At 43.0% G+C, this 19,915-nt stretch overlaps 1 protein-coding gene across 1 annotated transcript in view; it reads left to right on the top strand.

Annotated features, from left to right (window-relative positions):
• TSHZ1 (teashirt zinc finger homeobox 1) overlaps positions 1–18,909 on the top strand; it is a 115,573-nt gene extending 96,664 nt beyond the window's left edge. Inside the window, exon 2 of the mRNA XM_086965235.1 lies at positions 14,380–18,909. Within this exon, the coding sequence (XP_086821361.1) occupies positions 14,380–17,570 (3,191 nt within the window). The 3' untranslated portion in view covers positions 17,571–18,909. The remainder of the gene's footprint in view (positions 1–14,379) is intronic.
• The last annotated feature ends 1,006 nt before the right edge of the window (positions 18,910–19,915 follow it).

The following is a 19,915-nucleotide window of genomic DNA, read 5'->3' as shown; positions in this document are numbered from 1 at the left end:
CAGGACAATTGGATAAGTTTTACAGACACATCAGAGGTCGCGCAATGGTATATAAGTAAGCCCAGGTATATCCAAACATATTCAACCATTTGCAAACCTATCCATCATGTATCCTTCCATCTATCCTTTCACTCATCCATCCCTTCATCCATCCTTTATCCATCCATCCACCCTTTCACCCTAGCCATCTGTACACTCCTCCGTCCACTCTTCTACCCATCCATCCATTCACTCATCCATCCAGCCATTTACCTTTCACCCATCCAGCCATCCTTTCTCTTACTCATCCATCCACCCAGTCATTCATCCTTCCACCCATCCACCCTTTCAGTCATCCACCATCCTCCCTTTCTCTCTCCATCGTCCCTTTCACTTAGCAATCTTTCCTTCCATCCATCCATCCACCCACCCACCCATCTACTCATCCACTCATGAATCCATCCATTGACCCTATCACTCATCTATCCTTTCTCTCATCCATTTATCCTTTTTCTCCTTCACTCATCTATTCATCCTTTAGTCCATCGACCCTCCCTTTCACTCACTCATCCATCCTTACATCCACCCTTTCACTCATCTGTCCATCCATTCACCCTTGCACTTATCGATTCATCAGTCCATCCATCATTTCACTCATCCATCCATCCACCCACCCACCAACTCACTCATCCACCTTTTCACTCATCCATCCTTTCACTCATCCATCCACCCTTTTATCCAACCACCCTTTTATCCAACCACCCTTTTACCCATCCAGCTACCGTTCCACCCATACATCCAGCTATTTACCTTTTCTCCCTTCCATCCTTCCACCACTCACTCATCAATCCATCCATCCTCTCATTATCCATCTATTCAATCTTTCATTCATCCATGCACCCTTTCACTAATTCATTCAGCCGTCCACCCATCCCTTCACTTACTCACTCGCCCACCTTTTCATATTCATTTTGAGCTGAGCCTTTCCTGGACTGGGACAGAAGCCACCCAGGGCAGAGACAGGATCCACCACAGGTGGGGGGAAGGGGGAGGGACAGGAGCCATCACTGGGGGGAGGGAGTTGGGAAGGAGGGGGGCCAGGATCCACCAGGGTGGGCACAGGGGTGGGCAGGCAGTATCCTAGTATCATCTTGGTCTCTTCCAGGGTGGGGTAGGGCTCCTCACCCCCTCCTGGACAAGACAATGAGAAGTCAGTCTCTTTCCAAAATGTTACTTTTACCAGCCCCCACTGTGATGTACAGTACTTAAAGGAGATGCTCCGAGAGAACTGATTGTCCTCCTTACTTTGTTAATCAGTGTGGGTGCGATTGTGCCATTTCTTTATTTTATTACATTACATTAAAGACTTCATGTTTGAAGAATCGAGGTTTGTTTACAATTTTGTGACAGTTATTAAGCTCTGTGCTGTGAAGAGAACCACGTGCTGCCTCGGTGTAATCCAGACCGGTAGTAGGATGTTTGGGGTCCTGGGCAGAAAGGGAACGTCTCACACAAATTGCAGATACAAGGCGCATTCAGGGCTGTTTGCATCTCAATAGATGCCCCTGCTCCTGAAGCTGCCGCCCCTCCCTCTCGGTCACCTTCAAGCACCTCTTAACAGCTCATCAAGGGTTGGAGGTTGGAGGTTGGAGGTGTGAGGGGTGGGGGCTGCAGCTTCAAGAGCAGGGGCATCTATTCAAATGCAACAGCCCTGAATGCGTCATGTCAAGTCAAGAAGGGAGGTGAGTGGAAGCTGTGCCGGCTTTAGGGATGTGCGACCGTGCTCGGTTAAAATTACGGACAAATGGCGTCCGTCAAAGAATGCTTCACGGACAACGGACAGACGGCCGAAATTACGGACTGTCCGTGAAATTTATGGACGGTTGGTCACCCTAGGCCATATGCAATTTGACATTGAGACACTTGCCCCTTTCTACAACACATCCAAAGTAAGTGTATTCTTACAGATCAGCTGCTGCCAGAGAAGTTTCTGTTAATTCTGTTTTAAAAGGTTGAAACGCTTTGTCTTAAAACCAGTTCAACGTCTCCATCTGTTTCCCCACCCTCCTCTTTCTATTCCCCTGAAAGTTAAATTCTTCTGACCCATAGTCCTTATGTCCAGAGTGTTACTCTTCCTGCCCAACTATCTCTGGCTGCAACACAGAGCCTGCGAGCTGGGGTTGGAGGTCTTTTGTGGGGACAGCGGCCACAAACTTAACAAGTGGCACAAATCCTAGAAACTAGGGGGGGTCATTAGGATGGCGAGCGGTTCGCCCGCCACCTTAGCGGTGCCTGGGACCGCCTGCCTGCAACGCGGTGATAGAGCACGTCAGATTACAATGCAAGCGCCACAATGGCAATCGCATCGTGCATGGTTAACATTGTGGCGGGTGCTGCTGGCTTCAGCACCCGCCGCAATGCTGAACATGCAGGTCGTGCTTTTCACTGCACTACGTGGCAGGCACCATAGTGCAGTAAAATGTAGGGGGTACTATGGTACCCCCACAGTGCACCACCACCCACCCAACACAAATGCATTCTCCTCCAGCTTTTTAGTGGCGGTTTACCCGCCACGGAAAGGCTGGCTGCGGCCAGCATCGTAATATGGTGGAGGGTGCCTGCTAGGCACCGCCACCATTTTACACATGCTGACTGCTCCATCAGGCATTCGGGACGATTGCATGTGGCGGGCGGTCTTTAAGACTGCCACAGTACAGGAACGATTTCCCCTGCCATCGTTATATGGCAGGGGTAAAATTGCTGTCTAATGGCAGAGGGCCCGCCTCTGCATGGCTGGCAGTGGCGAGCCTTCCGCCATCGTAATCAGGCCCTAGGTGTATGTTTCTGTTATTTTGATGTAATATGGACAATGCTGTCTCTCATGGCATCAATCCGGTATATCGATTGCTTTGTAACTAGGTTGATATAAATACACCGACACAAATTAGTCTACAAAAAACATTTGTTTTCTATGAAATTCCTCTTGGAGAACTTACTCTTCTCTGTGTGGCATCATATCCAAATATCAGAGGTTTCTGTGGCCACGTTTATCACCCTACTGCCACTCTATGGGTTGAGTCACTAAGTATTGCAAGAGGAAACCACTTAATGCCATTGGACGAGCATGTGATCTGCGCAGAACATTCTCTGTGCCACCCGGCCAGGCCTTAACAAAATCGATAACATCATCGGACAGCTTCAGGCTGAGACTAAGACGCAAAGCGGAGCATAGTTTGGGCTCTACATTCAGCATGGAGGACGTGTATGACACATGCTTTCTTCATAAATGTCTCTTCTTCTGGACTTCCGACACTTAACCATGGTTTCGGAAACACACGGAGACGTGTTTGGAATTTTCTTCATAGAAATACCCATCTGAACACTGAAGCAAAAATTAATGCAGCATGATGGAATGTTTTGATTCAAAAGTATGAAATTGATTTTGGAGCAAACCTCAGGTCGTTACGTGATTAGAGAGTGTTAGTTCATCTTGGAGAAGTTAAACATGCTTGCTTTCTTATGGTATTCAGGCACATCTTAGCCATTCCGTTAACACTCCTCGCTTCCAGCCATAAATTGCTGTTTCTCTTGAATTTGGTAGTGATGAAAATGGAGACTGAAGTCCACGTGCCTACTGAGTTCACCTCTCATGCAGCCCCAGGCATGCAGGCCCCACAGTGTTTGTCAGCATGATGCTTAGCGCGGTCAATAACGTGGAGAGCCGGGGCTTCACAAAGAGTCACCTGTCGGGAGAGACCCGAGCCAGTCCTTATGTAAAGTGACAAGCATCTTTGCGGACCAGCTTGGCAACCAACTTCTCCTTCATCACCCATATTCGAGACATAATATTTTCGACAAGGTGATTTAATTTGCCCTCTTTTTTTTCTCCCTCTCCTTCTCCCTTCAGTGCAGCACTATCTGACAGTGACCTTACTGCGCAGAATGAGATTTGCAATGTGAAGTCTTGTTGCAAACCAACAAGTCTTTGTTTTTTAGCAGTAAGGAAGAAAATCAAGGAGTCATGATACAAAATAAAGAGCGTTGCTGAGGTGGGCCTACTTACACCTCTTCATCATCACTCAATGTTAGCCCTCCAGAATTCCTGCAATATTTTTCTGTGGTGGGTGAGCATAGGCTAAAACCTGGCCTTGACACAAGTATTCATAACTAATGGGAATATATTTTTGCTTACTGTTAGTTTGCCTGTATGACAAAACAAATGTATTTAGGAGACGTGTAGTCAAGAAAGGAGTAGGGAGGGTAGCCAGCATTAAAGAGAGTCTGGAATGATGGGAGAGCAGAAGTGGTACTAAACAGCAAATATTGTAGATTAGTGTTTTTTAACCTGTGGTCTGGAGAACTCTCGGGGTCCACCACACCTACTCCGGTGGTCTGTAGCTGTTTAGAAAATTAAATATTTGTAGCAGATTAATAATGTATACATGCATAAAACAAAACATTTAAACTGGACTTTTTAAAACACTCTTGACACAGTTGAAACACATGAATAGTCCAACAAGAAGAGGGCGTGCATTAAGAGTAAAAAAAAGACAGAGATGAGCTTGAATGTAGCATATTGCTTCACCCTTTAGAAATGAGACTTACATTTCAAAAAGTCCAGTCTCCCATTTAAATATTTATTTTTTTGCCTATTTACCATGTGAATTAAATAAACTTTCCTAATCTGTGTATCTGATGTTTTCTTTCTTCTATATTTGTTATACATTGTTTTAAGTTTCAAATCATATCAATTGCCCAGGCCAGTGCACTTGACTTCAGCTAGTGATAAAGTGGGGGCCCATAGAAGTCTAAAGTTAAGAACCACTGATGTAGGTCATGATTTAACGAGAAAAAGACTGCTGTGGCAGAACAGTACCAGTCCACAGCATGGTCATGACTGCTAAGTCAAAATACAACAGAGATAAAGGTTAAGCAATTGAAATCATTATACAGCACATATTTTATGTTCAACAATTTTCACACACAATAAGGTAAATGAAAAGGTGCTCTTGTTTTCATCTTGATTGGAGCGAGGGTGGTTAAACCTCTTTAAAGGCGTTGCATGGCAACAAGGAATGATGCTGCTTCTGCAGGTGTGGTGGTTCAGAGTTCCATGCTAATTTATCTATGGCCATGCTGAGACAACTTGGGCAGAGCACTTATTTTCCAAGTGCTGTTGCGTTTTTAGGTCGAGCGACCTATCTCAATGCGCATGCGCATTGAGCGGGAGCTCGATATAAAGGGGCTTAAACAGAGGTTTAACTAGCTGGCGATTTGGTGCTGTGCCCGTGAAATGCTCGTGCACAGCATCAAATCGCCAGCCATCTGCCATCTGTTCCCCAGCAGCTCCGCCCCACAAGCTTCCCCCAGCGTGCGCTCTGGCTCAGCCAAGCCGCACTCCTCCCACACCTCTCACACACAAGTGAAGCTTCACTTCAAAGGCCCCCGTATTTCTCCTCCCCCTCCCCACAGCAATTTCACTTTGACGGCCCCAGGCCGTCTCTCGTGTTTCTCCTCCCCCCTACCAGTGTTTTTTTTTTTAAACTTGTTTGGGAGTTCCATACACGCTCAGAAAGATGCTTGTAAGCACACGTCTAACTGCAGCCCGGACAACGAAAAACATCTGAGTGTGGCTAGACTACGTAAACTTTGTACCTCAAACACACACACATTTACTCTTAGCCTCCGTGGCACTCTCGTCCTCCCTTTTGCACGCACATTTCACTCGTCTCTTGTATTCTCTCTCGCACTCTCAAACACACACACATTTACTCTTACCTTTCATGACACTCTCTGCTGCTCTCCTTCTTTTACGCTTTCTCTTTCATTCACTCTTTCCGCAGCCTATCTGTCTCCACGGCTGTCTCAGTTTCTCTCTCATATTTTGCCCCTCTCTCTCTCTCGCTCTGTTTTTCTCTCTCAAACACACACACATACACGCTCAGAAAGATGCTTGTAAGCACACGTCTAACTGCAGCCCAGACAACGAAAAACATCTGAGTGTGGCTAGACTATGTAAACTTTGTACCTCAAACACACACACATTTACTCTTAGCCTCCGTGGCACTCTCGTCCTCCCTTTTGCACGCACATTTTTTGCTGTCAGCTTCCACGACACTCTCTGCTGTTCCCTTCTTTAACTCTTTCTCTTTCATTCACTCTTTCCGCATCCTTTTTTTTTTTAATTCTCCCAAGTGCACGCTCTATCTGCCTTTCATAGCTATCACTCGTCCCTTGTATTCTCTCACTCGCACGCTCAAACACACTCACATTTACTCTTAGCCTCCGTGGCACTCTCGTCCTCCCTTTTGCACGCACATTTTTTGCTGTCAGCTTCCACGACACTCTCTGCTGTTCCCTTCTTTTACTCTTTCTCTTTCAGTCACTCTTTCCGCAGCCTATCTGTCTTCATGACTGTCTCTGTTTCTCTCTCATATTATGCCCCTCTCTCTCTCTCGCTCTGTTTTTCTCTCTCAAACACACATGTACACGCTCAGAAAGATGCTTGTAAGCACACGTGTAACTGCAGCCTGGACAACGAAAAACTTCTGAGTGTGGCCAGACTATGCAAACTTTGTACAAGTGCAGTGAATTTTGCATGAGCTTTTTTTGCACCGACCTTCTAAGTGCAAATATAATATTTTCACAGATGGATGGCTGCACAAAACGGGCTTCTGCAGCAATCGGTGCAAATGTGTTTGCATTGATCATTTTGTGCAGATTTTGGTGCAAGCATTGCAGTGCACGAGTGCCATGGTACTATGTTGGTTGTTCAAGGATAGATGGGTTCAGATCTTCGTTTCGGTCTGCCCTTTAGTTTTCACAACAAAGCAAAGACAACCCTGAAAATGTCCATGAAGTATAAAACATCTTAATGTAAATTGTCCGGCAAATTCCCACTGAACACCACCACATCCACCATCACCACCACATCCACCACCACATCCACCGCATCCACCACCACCACCGCATCCACCACAACCACATCCACCACCACATCCACCACCACATCCAACATCACCACCACATCCACCACCACATCCACCACCACATCCACCATCACCTCCACATCCACCATGACATCCACCGCCACATCCACCACCCCATCCACCACCACCACCGCATCCACCACCACCACTGCATCCACCACCACATCCACCGCCACCACATCCACCGCATCCACCACCGCATCCACCACAACATCCACCACCACATCCACCATCACCACCACCTCCACCATCACCTCCACATCCACCATGACATCCACCGCCACATCCACCACACCCACCACCACCACATCCACCACCACATCCACCACACCCACATCCACCACACCCACATCCACCACACCCACATCCACCACACCCACATCCACCACATCCACCACATCCACCACCACATCCACCACCACATCCAACACAACCACCACCGCATCCACCACCACATCCACCATCACCTCCACATCCACCATGACATCCACCACATGCACCACCACATCCACCACCACATCCACCACCACATCCACCGCATCCACCACCACCACCGCATCCACCACCACATCCACCATCACCTCCACATTCACCATGACATCCACCACCACATCCACCACATGCACCGCATCCACCACCACCACATCCACCACCACATCCACCGCATCCACCACCACCACCGCATCCACCACCACATCCACCATCACCTCCACATCCACCATGACATCCACCGCCACATCCACCACCACATCCACCACCACCACATCCACCACATGCACCACCACCGCATCCACCACCACATCCACCACACCCACCACCACCACATCCACCACCAGGTGCAAATGCAATGTTCTTGGATTTTCGTCACAATAAAATACACTGAACATAATCTTCACAAAATTAATTTACAAACGTTTAAGCTATTGCCATTATAAATTACAATAAATTTTATTTAAGTATTAATTATTTACAAAATTAAAAGCCATTGTTATTTGCAATATCAATACATCTAAGTCATGTAAAGACAACACACATTGCATTACAAATGCTATAGGTGTCACATTTGCAAAAGTTAAAACTATTGACATTGTAACTGACAAAGCTATTACTTTTGCTATTTTCAAAACCAACACATAAATAAAAAAAAGTGTCATTTACAATACCAATTGCTCAAACTTTCCTAATGCGAGACCTATTGCATTTCCAATGCTTGTTCTTCTACAGAAATGGTTGCACGACCCAAAAGAGAGAGCGAGAACACGGCAGGTAATGATTGTACACCAGGATGCATCAGTATCTCCTGCTCTCCAATTAATTGTGGAGGTGATTTTTAGGTCTGGAAGGGCTCACACATATTGGTGCAGGGCAGGACAATACTGGTACTGAAGCATGACACAACTGGTCCTACAGTTCTACGACACCTACAGAGGACTACAGCTAAGACTTTACATTTCACTGGCTTGTCCTTATTACAAGTATGTGCCAGTGGTTAACAGATTTTGCACGAAATAGCAAAGAGTTGATTAGTACTGAGATACACATTCCTTAACTCATCCCTCCTCTTTCCTTAATGGGTGGTTTAGAACTCCCTGTGTTTTGCGACTGCCGGAAGATCCATATTGCTCACTACTTCAGTTACTGAGAATTACCTTTTGGTAGATTTACAAAACGATGTCTCAGAATTCTTCCTCGCGTAGTCACTGCCTCGTACCAATGCCTGCCCTAGATCCACTAACACTTTTGTTGGAAACATCATTGCCTAATTCCTTAAACCTCTTAAATATTTCGTAAATCTAGTATGTACTCTTCTTTCATAATATTCCCCTCTCTTTTAGAATGGATGTAATCACAGAGTATTTCATGAATATGTAATGTTCAGTCACGTAGGTTAGAGAAGCCTAATGGTCTCAGAGGACTGCACTGTAGTTCTGCACACAGGTAGGCTTTGTATGTGCTCCCAATGCGGCATTTTCGATTTAAAAACAATTATTTGCAATAAATACGAATTCGAATCTGACTTCGACACTTTTTTTTGTGGAGTTTTTCCATGATAAAATCAATGTTTTTTTTTATTAGTTTTACTATTTGCATTTTTTTCTTCAGAATTAAACTACATAAATGTCTATCATACCAAGAAAATAAATAGTTGAAACTTTAGTTCAGCAAAGCATTTTATTTGCTGGCTTTCATGAAAAGACTTCACTTCGTCAGGTGATTTCTGAATGTAGCTTTGACAGAAACATGCTCAACTCTGGTGTAGAAGTCGAAGCCTCTTTTTCCCACCATACATCTCGCTAAGGAATGCGACACAACTAGGCCTGGTTAAATATAAAACTGGGTAGTAAGAATTTCAACTCAAAACGTATGTAAGGATACAGGGATCCACTGTCCATTTTATATGTATTCTGCACCATAAACACTTAAGTGCAATCTCTTTAACAATATTATAGTTCCTACTTGAAAAAAACATTCAAACATATATTTAAGTAGGAGTGTGTATTCATGCATACCGTTTAGTGAACATGCTAACAATTCCGAGTTCAGATTCTCCCATGGGAGAGATTAAAGGAAGGATTGAGTTTAAGAGTTGCTCAATAATAGTCTTTGAAAATGTTTGTTTGCCCTGCATGTGCAGAAATTGTAAAAGTTTGGACATGCACACTCAATCAGTAAAACTAAGCAAACCTGTGGCACTCATTGCTGTAAACTTCGCTTCATGCCCACTTGCTTTAAAATGCACAGCATTTAAAGTTGCTGAGAGATGACAGCACGTCTGTCCAATCAGAGCAGAGACGCTTTGGCACCCAGAAGGCAAAATGAAGGGAAACGCTTTGATAAAAAATGAAAATATCCACATTTTTCTTATCTCGCCTTTGACCCTCACATTTTTTTTGCTTCATTTAGTGTTGTGAAACCTACCTTGTTAAACCCGAGCGATGTCCCAGGCGTCCTCCAGAGGTTTCAGAATGTATGTGGCACAGTGTCCCATTTTTGCTGCATTCTGTTAAGATCAGTTCCGTGTACGGGGGATGAAGTTAGAGCTGTGTTGACACGAGAAGAAACAGGATGAATCATGATTGGATTTCTTTAATTTGATGAACGGAAATGTCATTTATCTCCCTGAAAGTATCGTGTTAAAGAGGCTTTATTTAAAATTCCACTGTAAAGTGATCCAGTAGATTTCACCGAAGGAAAAATGTTTCAACTAATAATAAAAATAGAATTGTCTTTAACCATTTCTGAATAATCTTTCACAAACATACACCTCTGTTCATTATTTCATTATTACCGGATGTTACTTTTTGCTAAAAAAAAAGTGAAAAATGTGAAAAACAAGTTTGCTAATGCTGGCTTACAACTCTCATTTGAGCATTTAACCGAATACGAATGCCCAAACTCTGGCTTAAGAAAACGAATGGCAGATGCTGAAGGCATAATTTAAAACGTTTTCCTCAGAAAGTTCCCCTATTGGCGATTCTGTGCTCCAAGAAATAGCCGTTTTTTTGTTTGTATACAGTAACGAAGGCTGTCTTTATCATAATGTCAAAAACGGTGACCGTTTTACAAATCTTTTCTTCTGGACTTCTGAAGCAGAATTTTCCTTTGTTAATTTACCCGTTTTGTGAAATGCTGCCATATACCAACCCTGCTACTTCTAGGCACTTTTTGAAAAGCGTCCAAGTTGTTGGTATGATCCGAGTATATCATGAAATGGCAAAGTTTTGCAAATAATTTTTTCATTCTGAATATTTTAACCTGGTAAACCTAGTCTGGCTTCCTATTTTTCCACCGGATGGTGGCGCCATTATCTCTAGATGGCCTTTTAAATGGCTTTAAAAGGAGGGGAAGAGGTAGAACAAATGCAGTACAAAGTACACTTTTCTTTAAAATATTTCTTAGGAGTAGTTTAAATAATAGAAAGCCTAATTAGAATACCCCCTTGAAACATTTCAAATATACGTTAATGTGAACCCATGGAGAGCCCCCCTCTCAGTAGAAGGGCTGGTATAATTTGTGGTGCGTTGGGTAGAAAACACACGTGTCTCTGTGGCTATTGTTCAAACCACTAATTCCAGCTCTTAGCTTTTTCCCTTTTTCCACACCAGAACTGCAAGGACATTACATACGATTTCCTTCTGCTGGAATAGTGTGCATTTGTAACCTAAGTAATTTGCATATCTAAGAACTCGTGGTTTAAGGTGAGCTTTAGTCAGTTTGCTACTTTGCTGACCTTAAAGTACTGACTGCAGAGAGAGATGCTGGCCCGGATTTAACAAGGCTTATTGCTTCTAAAAGCAATACCTCAGATGCCGAGAGCACCTCTTGAGGTAACTCGAACTCACAATTAAGCTGATGAAGTTTGCTGTTTGTGTTTTTTTGGTGACATGTAGGATCAAAAAAAAAAGTGCACGACGGTCCGGTTTAAGAGGGAACACGCAGGTACCCAGCGGGTGCTTGGCGACGTCGGCGGTGGGCCATTATCGTCACCACCCCCCTCCCGAGACCAATGGTGTGGAGATTTTTCACACTTAACGTGCAATCTGGTTTCTCTGAACTAGAGCGATCATCCACTTTACTCCGATTGCACTTTTTTGACACTATTTTCACTTTCACGTCCTCAGGTCAGGGTGGGCCTTAGCGCGCCCATACCGCCGAGGTATAGCTTTTTGATCCTGATGAATGCCCGGTAAATTATACCACCAAGGCAGAAACATGTCGACCCAACCCCATCGGAAATAGCTGAACTATTTATTCAGCTCCTTTTTCCCACACCCTGTTTTTAGTGTGTCTGATTGGCAATTTAATAAATTTTTCTTTGGACACAATCAAGACATTTTTAAACACTTTATTACACCTTCACTTGTCACCAACAAAATCCAGCTCCGCAGTAATTCTGGCGTCGCAGCACACCGGGTAGGCACTCTACCTTTCCCGGTGGGGCCTGATGATGAAGCATGTCACCAACTAGGTTGGTGAGTGAGGGCTTTCTTAAAGAATCTAGTAAGATTCTTCATGCTCGCTGTTCGTGATAGAAGGCACACTCTTTTGTTGTTTATAGTACTTTGACTGGGGGACCAACAGTGTAGTGCTTTATACTATTCCTCTCTCTCTTGTTGATACCAGATATATAATCAGTTCAACATATAAAACCATTCTTGTTTCTCCAATAATTGAAAAAAGAATGCAATTTTACTCTAGTGTGAGAGTTCATTATTTGTAATAAATTTGATCCATCCTAAGACCTGTGTTTACTTTTTAGACAGAGCTGTAAGATTCTGCTGCATTAAATCTCAGGTAGGCAGCAACAAGAAACTGTAATGTCCTCCATTTTCAACAATTTACCTTGTTAAAACATATTGCAATGTTTTAACGCAAATATCTTCTAACATGTTAAGTTAGCTGTCAGTATTCTTTTAATGGCTATATTTGCTTAATTATCTAATTTTCCCTTTCATCATTGTACTTCGAACCCTACGTACTATACTTTTTATGCTTTTGTAGACACCACATCTCACCATTACTTTAGGATTTACCCTAGCTTTGCCCAACTTGTTCATTTTGACATCCAAAACACTTCACTTTTCTCTCTCAGGAAACGTCCCCATGTTATTGAGATTATTACTCCCTGGTCTTTCAGACAGCATTTGACTCTTTTGTAGGAGGCGTCCCTTCGGGTAGCTCCTCTATGCTTTTTTTTTTGCAAATTTCGTTTGGATATGCTATTGACGTTGTGTAGCATGTGTGGATTTATTTGATGAAACAACATACACATCTGATGTTAGCTTTGTCTAGATCTTCCCTCCCACCAAGAAGGCACTGAAGTTTAGGCCATTCAAATAGGGATTACATCCCAGTCCTGGTTGCATCACTAGCAAATGGTATGGGCATAGGCCTATCATGTGTATCTGGCCAATAGGCAAATGCCACGCGTGATTCTTTGAACTTGGGTACTGGTGCTACAGGGGTGTTATTGACTAGGAAAATTGGCGCCTGCCAAGTTAGCGTCAGTATGCACTTTTCTATAATCTATGCGGTGCAACAGGTGAGGGAAAACACCCTAGAGCCCCCAAAAAATAATGGACCCCAGGGCCCGTCAAGTGATTAATTTCTTATCCTATGCACACGCTCTAATGTTCAATGAAAGTTCATCATAGAGTTAGAGCACAAGAACAAAAGCAAGTAATGTCTCTTTTGGTCTTTTCTTTGTCTTTTATTCAACAACACCCAGCCAACACGTGTTTCGTTGTGTGGGGATTACACCTCAACTTCTTCAGGGCTGTCTGGTTCTGTATGTTCTAGATTCAATCGCCTCTCTGCCAGTTGTAATTCTGACCCGACTGGTCATTTCATCCTCTTTCCCAATAAAATCCAAATTATAATCTCCAGTGGTTATCTTTAATACCTTATATCAAGGACCGAAAGTTTGTCCTGTGTGTTCCGGCTTGCCAAAAACAGAACGCGTACCTGGTGCCAGATTTCGGACGACAGTGTACTCGCTACAGAAATCGCGCTTTTTGGCAAGCCGGAACACACAATACAAACTTTCGGTCCTACTATCCTTAGAACTGTTGCCAGCTAACTTTGGACATCTCTTTAAGAGAACAAGGCACCACAGCTGTTAGTTGCTGACTCTGAACCTTTAGCATCATGTGTTAGTAAAGTGAATGGTTTGACACCTGCTATGTTTTACTCTCTTTGTTCGTCCTCTGGACTGTGTGGTATCTGTCATTCAGTTCTACTGGATCTTTCAATTCTTTGTTTTTCCGATTTATATATATTTTTTAAAATAATTCCTCTTTTTGGAATGTGCTGGTGTCTGCATCCCAATCAGTCAACCTCCAGGAAGCACCATGAAACATACCTTGGCAGTATGTGGTGCTATGGAAACACCAACAATCTCCCAATGTTCGCTGAAATGTGGTTAAAGAGAGCAATCAGATAAGATTGATGACTTAGTATGTGATATCATTCACAGAGCATCGCTTATTGACCCAGATTCAACACAACCTTGTTAGTGTAATATGCTATAGTGTTCTTTAGTTATTTTGACACTTTGTTTTATGGGACAATTTTAAGTGCACCTTTAAGAATTTAGATTCCAGCCAGCATGTATAACCCTATTATTTTCTCTAGTTGATAAATAGTTTTTTTAAAGAAGTTGTCTGAAACCCCTGAAAGCAGAACAAAATATTATTAATTAAAATATTATTTTACAGAAACAATCATTTTTAATGATGTTGCAGGTTTCCACGTACAGTTTAATCTGGATGTAGAGTTTCGAAAATATTCTGCAGTTGATGGTGCTATTTAGCCATTTTTCTGTGCTGCCTGCTTTTTTTTATTGTTGATTGTTATTGAGGATGGAAAACGTATAATTTTCATAACATAACTCTTACTCTTTTGTTTTCAGCATACGTTCCTGAGGAAGAGTTGAAGGCAGCAGAACTGGATGAAGAGAACGTAGAGGACGATGGGCTGTCGTTGGATGTCCAGGAAAATGAGTATTTGGGCCATGAAGAACAAGAGCTCAAAGAAGCTCAGACCTACCAGAACTCCCCAGTCAGCACTGCCACAAACCAGGATGCAGGCTATGGGTCGCCATTCAGTGAGAACAGCGATCAGATGGCTGATTTCAAAAGCACCTCTTCCAAGGACGGCCAAGAGAAAGAAGATGTTCCATGTGCAGACAATGCTTCTTACCCACAGGACAGCTTGGCACAAATTAAAGCTGTCTACGCAAATTTGCTCTCCGAATCCTGCTGGTCAACTCTAGCATTAGACTTAAAGAAATGCAGCCCAAACACAAGAAGCAGCGAAGGTGCCCATAATGAGAATGCCGACACCAACTGCAGTGCCAACGCCACATCTAATGCCCACGTTGTCACCAGTAATAGTACACATATGAGTAATAGTATCAGCACCAGTAGTAATAGTACCAGTAACAGCAGTGGATCAGGTTATGACTGGCATCAAGCTGCACTGGCAAAAACTCTGCAACAGACATCGTACGGGCTGCTACCAGAGCCAAGTCTCTTTAGCACCGTGCAACTTTACCGGCAAAACAATAAACTTTATGGGTCTGTGTTCACTGGTGCAAGTAAGTTCAGATGCAAAGACTGTAGTGCGGCCTATGACACACTGGTGGAACTAACTGTGCACATGAACGAGACTGGGCACTATCGGGATGACAACAGGGACCGAGAATCTGAGCGAACCAAGCGATGGTCTAAGCCTAGAAAGCGCTCCCTCATGGAAATGGAAGGAAAAGAGGATGCACAGAAAGTGTTAAAGTGCATGTATTGTGGGCATTCCTTTGAATCTTTGCAAGATCTCAGTGTGCACATGATTAAAACAAAGCATTACCAGAAAGTGCCTCTGAAGGAGCCGGTTCCAGCCATCACCAAGCTTGTTCCTTCCACCAAAAAACGAGCACTTCAGGACTTGGCCTCCCCTTGTTCACCTGAGCCAGCAGGGGTCACTCCAGGAACCCCAACAGGGGACAATGCAAAGGACCCGAAATCTGCAAACCCATATGTGACTCCAAATAACCGTTATGGGTATCAGAATGGTGCTAGCTACACTTGGCAATTTGAAGCCAGGAAAGCCCAAATTTTGAAATGCATGGAGTGTGGCAGTTCCCATGACACATTACAACAGCTTACTGCACACATGATGGTCACTGGTCATTTTTTAAAAGTGACCAACTCCGCATCTAAAAAGGGAAAACAATTAGTGTTAGACTCGGTGGTAGAGGAAAAGATTCAGTCCATACCTTTGCCGCCGACTACCCATTCCCGACTATCAGTGTCCAATATCAAGAGACAATCTGACTCTCCTACTGGATCCACACATTCTGAAGAGAAGAAAGAGCCTGAAAAGGAAACACTGTTGGTAACCGAGACTGACAAAAGGATCAAAGAAGAAGTTGAGGACTCCACAGAAAAGTTTGAACCCACAACTGTGTACCAGTATCTCAGAGAAGAGGACCTTGACGACAGCCCTAAAGGGGGGCTGGATATTTTGAAATCCCTGGAAAACACAGTAACAAGTGCAATCAGCAAAGCTCAGAATGGGGCGCCTTCTTGGGGTGGGTATCCAAGCATTCATGCAGCCTACCAGCTGCCAGGGACACTGAAATGCCTTCAATCCACAGTGCAGAGTGTTCAGATGCAGCCCTCCTATGCCAGTAGCGTGAAGTCACTGTCCTCTGACCACAATGCACTCATCCACTCACCGGGCAGTCCAACACCACCACCTCACAAGAGCAATGTCTCTGCCATGGAAGAGTTAGTTGAGAAGGTCACTGGCAAAATAAATGTGAAGAAAGAAGAGAAACCTGTGGAAAAGGAAAGAAGCACTCCAGTCAAAGTAATGACTCCTGAAGCGAAAGAAAATAAAGACTTTCCAAAATCTGATGAAATTAATGGACTGTCAGTGCCCACAAAAGTTCCTGAAGTTGAAACTCCAAAGGCCAAGAAGGACAGTCAAGCAGAAGTTCATACACCAAATGGCACCGAACCGCTCAAAATAAAAGTCACCAATGGCTGCAATAACTTAGGGATCATCACTGACCATTCACCAGAACCCTCATTTATTAATCCGTTGAGTGCTTTGCAATCAATTATGAACACTCATCTAGGCAAAGTCTCTAAACCCATAAGTCCCTCCTTGGATCCGTTAGCCATGTTGTACAAGATAAGCAATAGCATGCTGGATAAGCCCATTTACCCCACAACACCTGTCAAACAGGTGGATGCCATTGACCGGTACTACTATGAGAACAGCGATCAGCCCATTGATTTAACAAAGTCCAAAAACAAGCCTCTCATTTCCAACATGACAGATTCCGTATCCTCACCCTTGAGGGAAAGTGCACTGATGGATATTTCTGACATGGTCAAGAACCTCACAGGACGTTTGACCCCCAAATCTTCAACACCATCGACTGTATCAGAAAAATCTGACGCTGACGGAAGTAGCTTTGAGGAAGCTTTAGATGAGCTTTCCCCAGTACACAAAAGGAAAGGCAGACAGTCCAACTGGAACCCGCAACATCTTCTTATTCTTCAGGCCCAGTTTGCTTCCAGCTTGCGTGAGACTCCTGAAGGCAAGTACATAATGTCAGACCTCGGCCCCCAGGAGCGGGTACACATCTGTAAGTTTACTGGTCTTTCCATGACCACCATTAGCCACTGGTTGGCCAATGTGAAGTACCAGTTAAGGAGGACAGGTGGGACAAAATTTTTAAAGAACTTGGACACTGGACACCCTGTGTTCTTTTGCAATGATTGTGCCTCTCAGTTCAGGACTGCATCTACGTACATAGGGCATTTAGAGACGCATTTAGGCTTTAGTTTGAAGGATCTTTCCAAATTATCTCTAAATCAAATTCAAGAACAGCAGAATGTTTCGAAAGTCCTCACCAATAAGACTTTGAGCTCGCTGGGACTTCCTGAGGAGGACTCGGGCTCCACATTCCAGTGTAAGTTGTGTAACCGGACTTTTGCAAGCAAACACGCAGTCAAACTGCACCTTAGTAAAACACATGGCAAGTCCCCTGAGGACCACCTGATCTATGTAACCGAGTTAGAAAAACAATAGCGTGCAGTCAGGCATGCAAGTGACCACAGGAACATTGCACTAACCTATTCATAGTACTGCACTAGGCCTGGCCTGAGCCTCTGAAATCAGTCTTACATTTGTTGCTGAACTGCCTATCTGGACCCGTTTTTTTTTCTTACACATATTTTATAGTTATATTTATATGCTCTGTCTGATCTGTGCATGTTTTTTTGTGAGTCAAAGGCTGACCTTTTATTTCCAACATCCTTCTTGATGTCAAGCTATCTTTTGTAGGAAATAGTGGAAAACACTATTGAGAGACGTTTCTTTAGCCGCAAAGAGGGAAAAAAAAGACACAAAGAGCAATGACAAACAGAACATCTTAAAATTGCAATGTTGCCATGACAATAAAGGTCACAGACAGTAGCGTCACGTTAACCCTTTGAGAGCGGTAAAAGCATCTATGTCCCTTTCCCCTAAAAAGGCTAAAGGCATTTTCATTCAAAGGAAGTCTGTGTCAGACAAAAAACATATTTTAAAACCGAATATAATAACGTGTTTTTTTTTTAAAACAGAGAACTGGTTTGTAACGTGCATGCATCTCTGCAAAGGACGAAATCTGTCTAATATTCAATGGGTTCCGAAGTCACAGATGTTAATATTTATATCTATGTTCTTTCTATCTGGATAAAGACAGATATGGATACATTATAAAAGAAAACTAAATCGCCACTATGCCCAAACCCTCTGGATGCTATAACGCCATATTTGGCAAAAAAGTATGCAAGCTTCTATTTAAAGACATGTAAAATGTTATTTCTTTCTTTTTCTGTACAATAAGTACTGAAGTTTATAGTTATTTACAAATGCAAGCTTTGGTATAAGCTTAACTTTCTATAGTGTGCTGCAATGGTTCATTAAAAGGAAAAAAAGACGGGGCAAATGTTGGATTATGTTCCTTGTAAATTGCCAGCATCAGCTTACATTCTACATGTCAACATATCTTAACATTTTAAACTATTCTAACTTCCTTTGTATCTTCTGGCTGTATGCTTTCTCTTTGAACTTTTTATATTGTCATTTTATATTCGACTTCTGTGTACATAGTGTAAAACCACATTTTTTTGGAGAAAAAAATCTAGTTCCTGCAGCTTGATTTAAATAGGAAATGGTACCTGCGTCTGTTCAGATGCATGTACAAAAGGAATTAACAGACTAAAAAAACTGAAGAAATAAATACAAATAAAGCAAGCAATGCACTACGAAATTATACATTTTGATGTTCTATCATTAATATTGTACAGTACATTTTGGTTCACACAATTAAACCCACTGTTTTCTCAAGTGTAAAATAAACCCACAAGCAGTTCTTGATTTATGTGCATTGTCATGTCGTCATTATTTTGCCTGTGAGGTTTTTTTCTGCAAGACGAGGTATCACTTATGCAGTCAAGCAAGAAAATTCTATTCAGCATCATCTATTCATGGCTTGTGTTCTGACATGCTTCATTCAAACCCATAAGCATTAACATGTTAAAAGACAGTCACAATAGTTTTAAACAAGGACAGGTACAAAACTACTGCGACGTATAAATTTGAAATGGACATGCTATTTATAGATCTCGCAGGGTGAGATGGGCTTAAGAGCTTTATTAAAAGAGTCTCCCTGCACTAGATGAATTTAAGTGTAATCTTGTTTGTGTGCTCTTCAAGGTATGCCCGTTCTTTATATCTAACAAAGGCATATTTGTAAAAAATATTTCGCTTGTTCGTTTATATTGCTAGCCCAAGGATCTCATGCCATCCCGTAACCTTTGAAGTGTTTAATTATTTTGGCCAAAGTAAAAAAAAGATGGTGATTTCTGAAAAGGGTCTATGAGAAATAAGGGGTCGGAGGATGCACTGCCTGATTATCAATTTAATTCATCTGATCCTATAATCAATGTTTTAAATAAGGGTGCCTACCAACTGCCTGTTAGGACCCCACCCACAGGTAGAAAATATGATTTCTGAAACGGCCCATGTTCACAGTCCACTTAGGCCTTGACTAGCCCCCAGATACATCAAGCATCCATTTTGCGATTCCTTATTAGCGAAAAATAAGGAATCGCTAATAAGGAATAGCAAAATGCTATGCGAGAAGAAATCACTTTAAAAATAGCGATTTCTTAAAATTCCTTAATTGTGACTCGCAAATTGCGAGTCGCAATTTACCACAAATACCTCCCCATTCATTCCTATGGGCCTAGAGGCCCATAGGAATGTATGGGAAGACATTCTCAATTTGTGAATCGCAATTAGCGAATCGCAAAATGAGAATGCGATTTCAAGGGTGCAGGGGTGTCCAAAGGACACCCTGTGCACCCCTGAAATTGATCTGTGCA

The sequence above is a fragment of the Lissotriton vulgaris genome, chromosome 4_1, assembly GCF_964263255.1.
Source record: "Lissotriton vulgaris chromosome 4_1, aLisVul1.2, whole genome shotgun sequence".
NCBI lineage: Eukaryota > Metazoa > Chordata > Amphibia > Caudata > Salamandridae > Lissotriton > Lissotriton vulgaris.
Note: the sequence above shows the minus strand (reverse complement) of the source record. Positions and strands in the feature narration are given on the sequence as shown.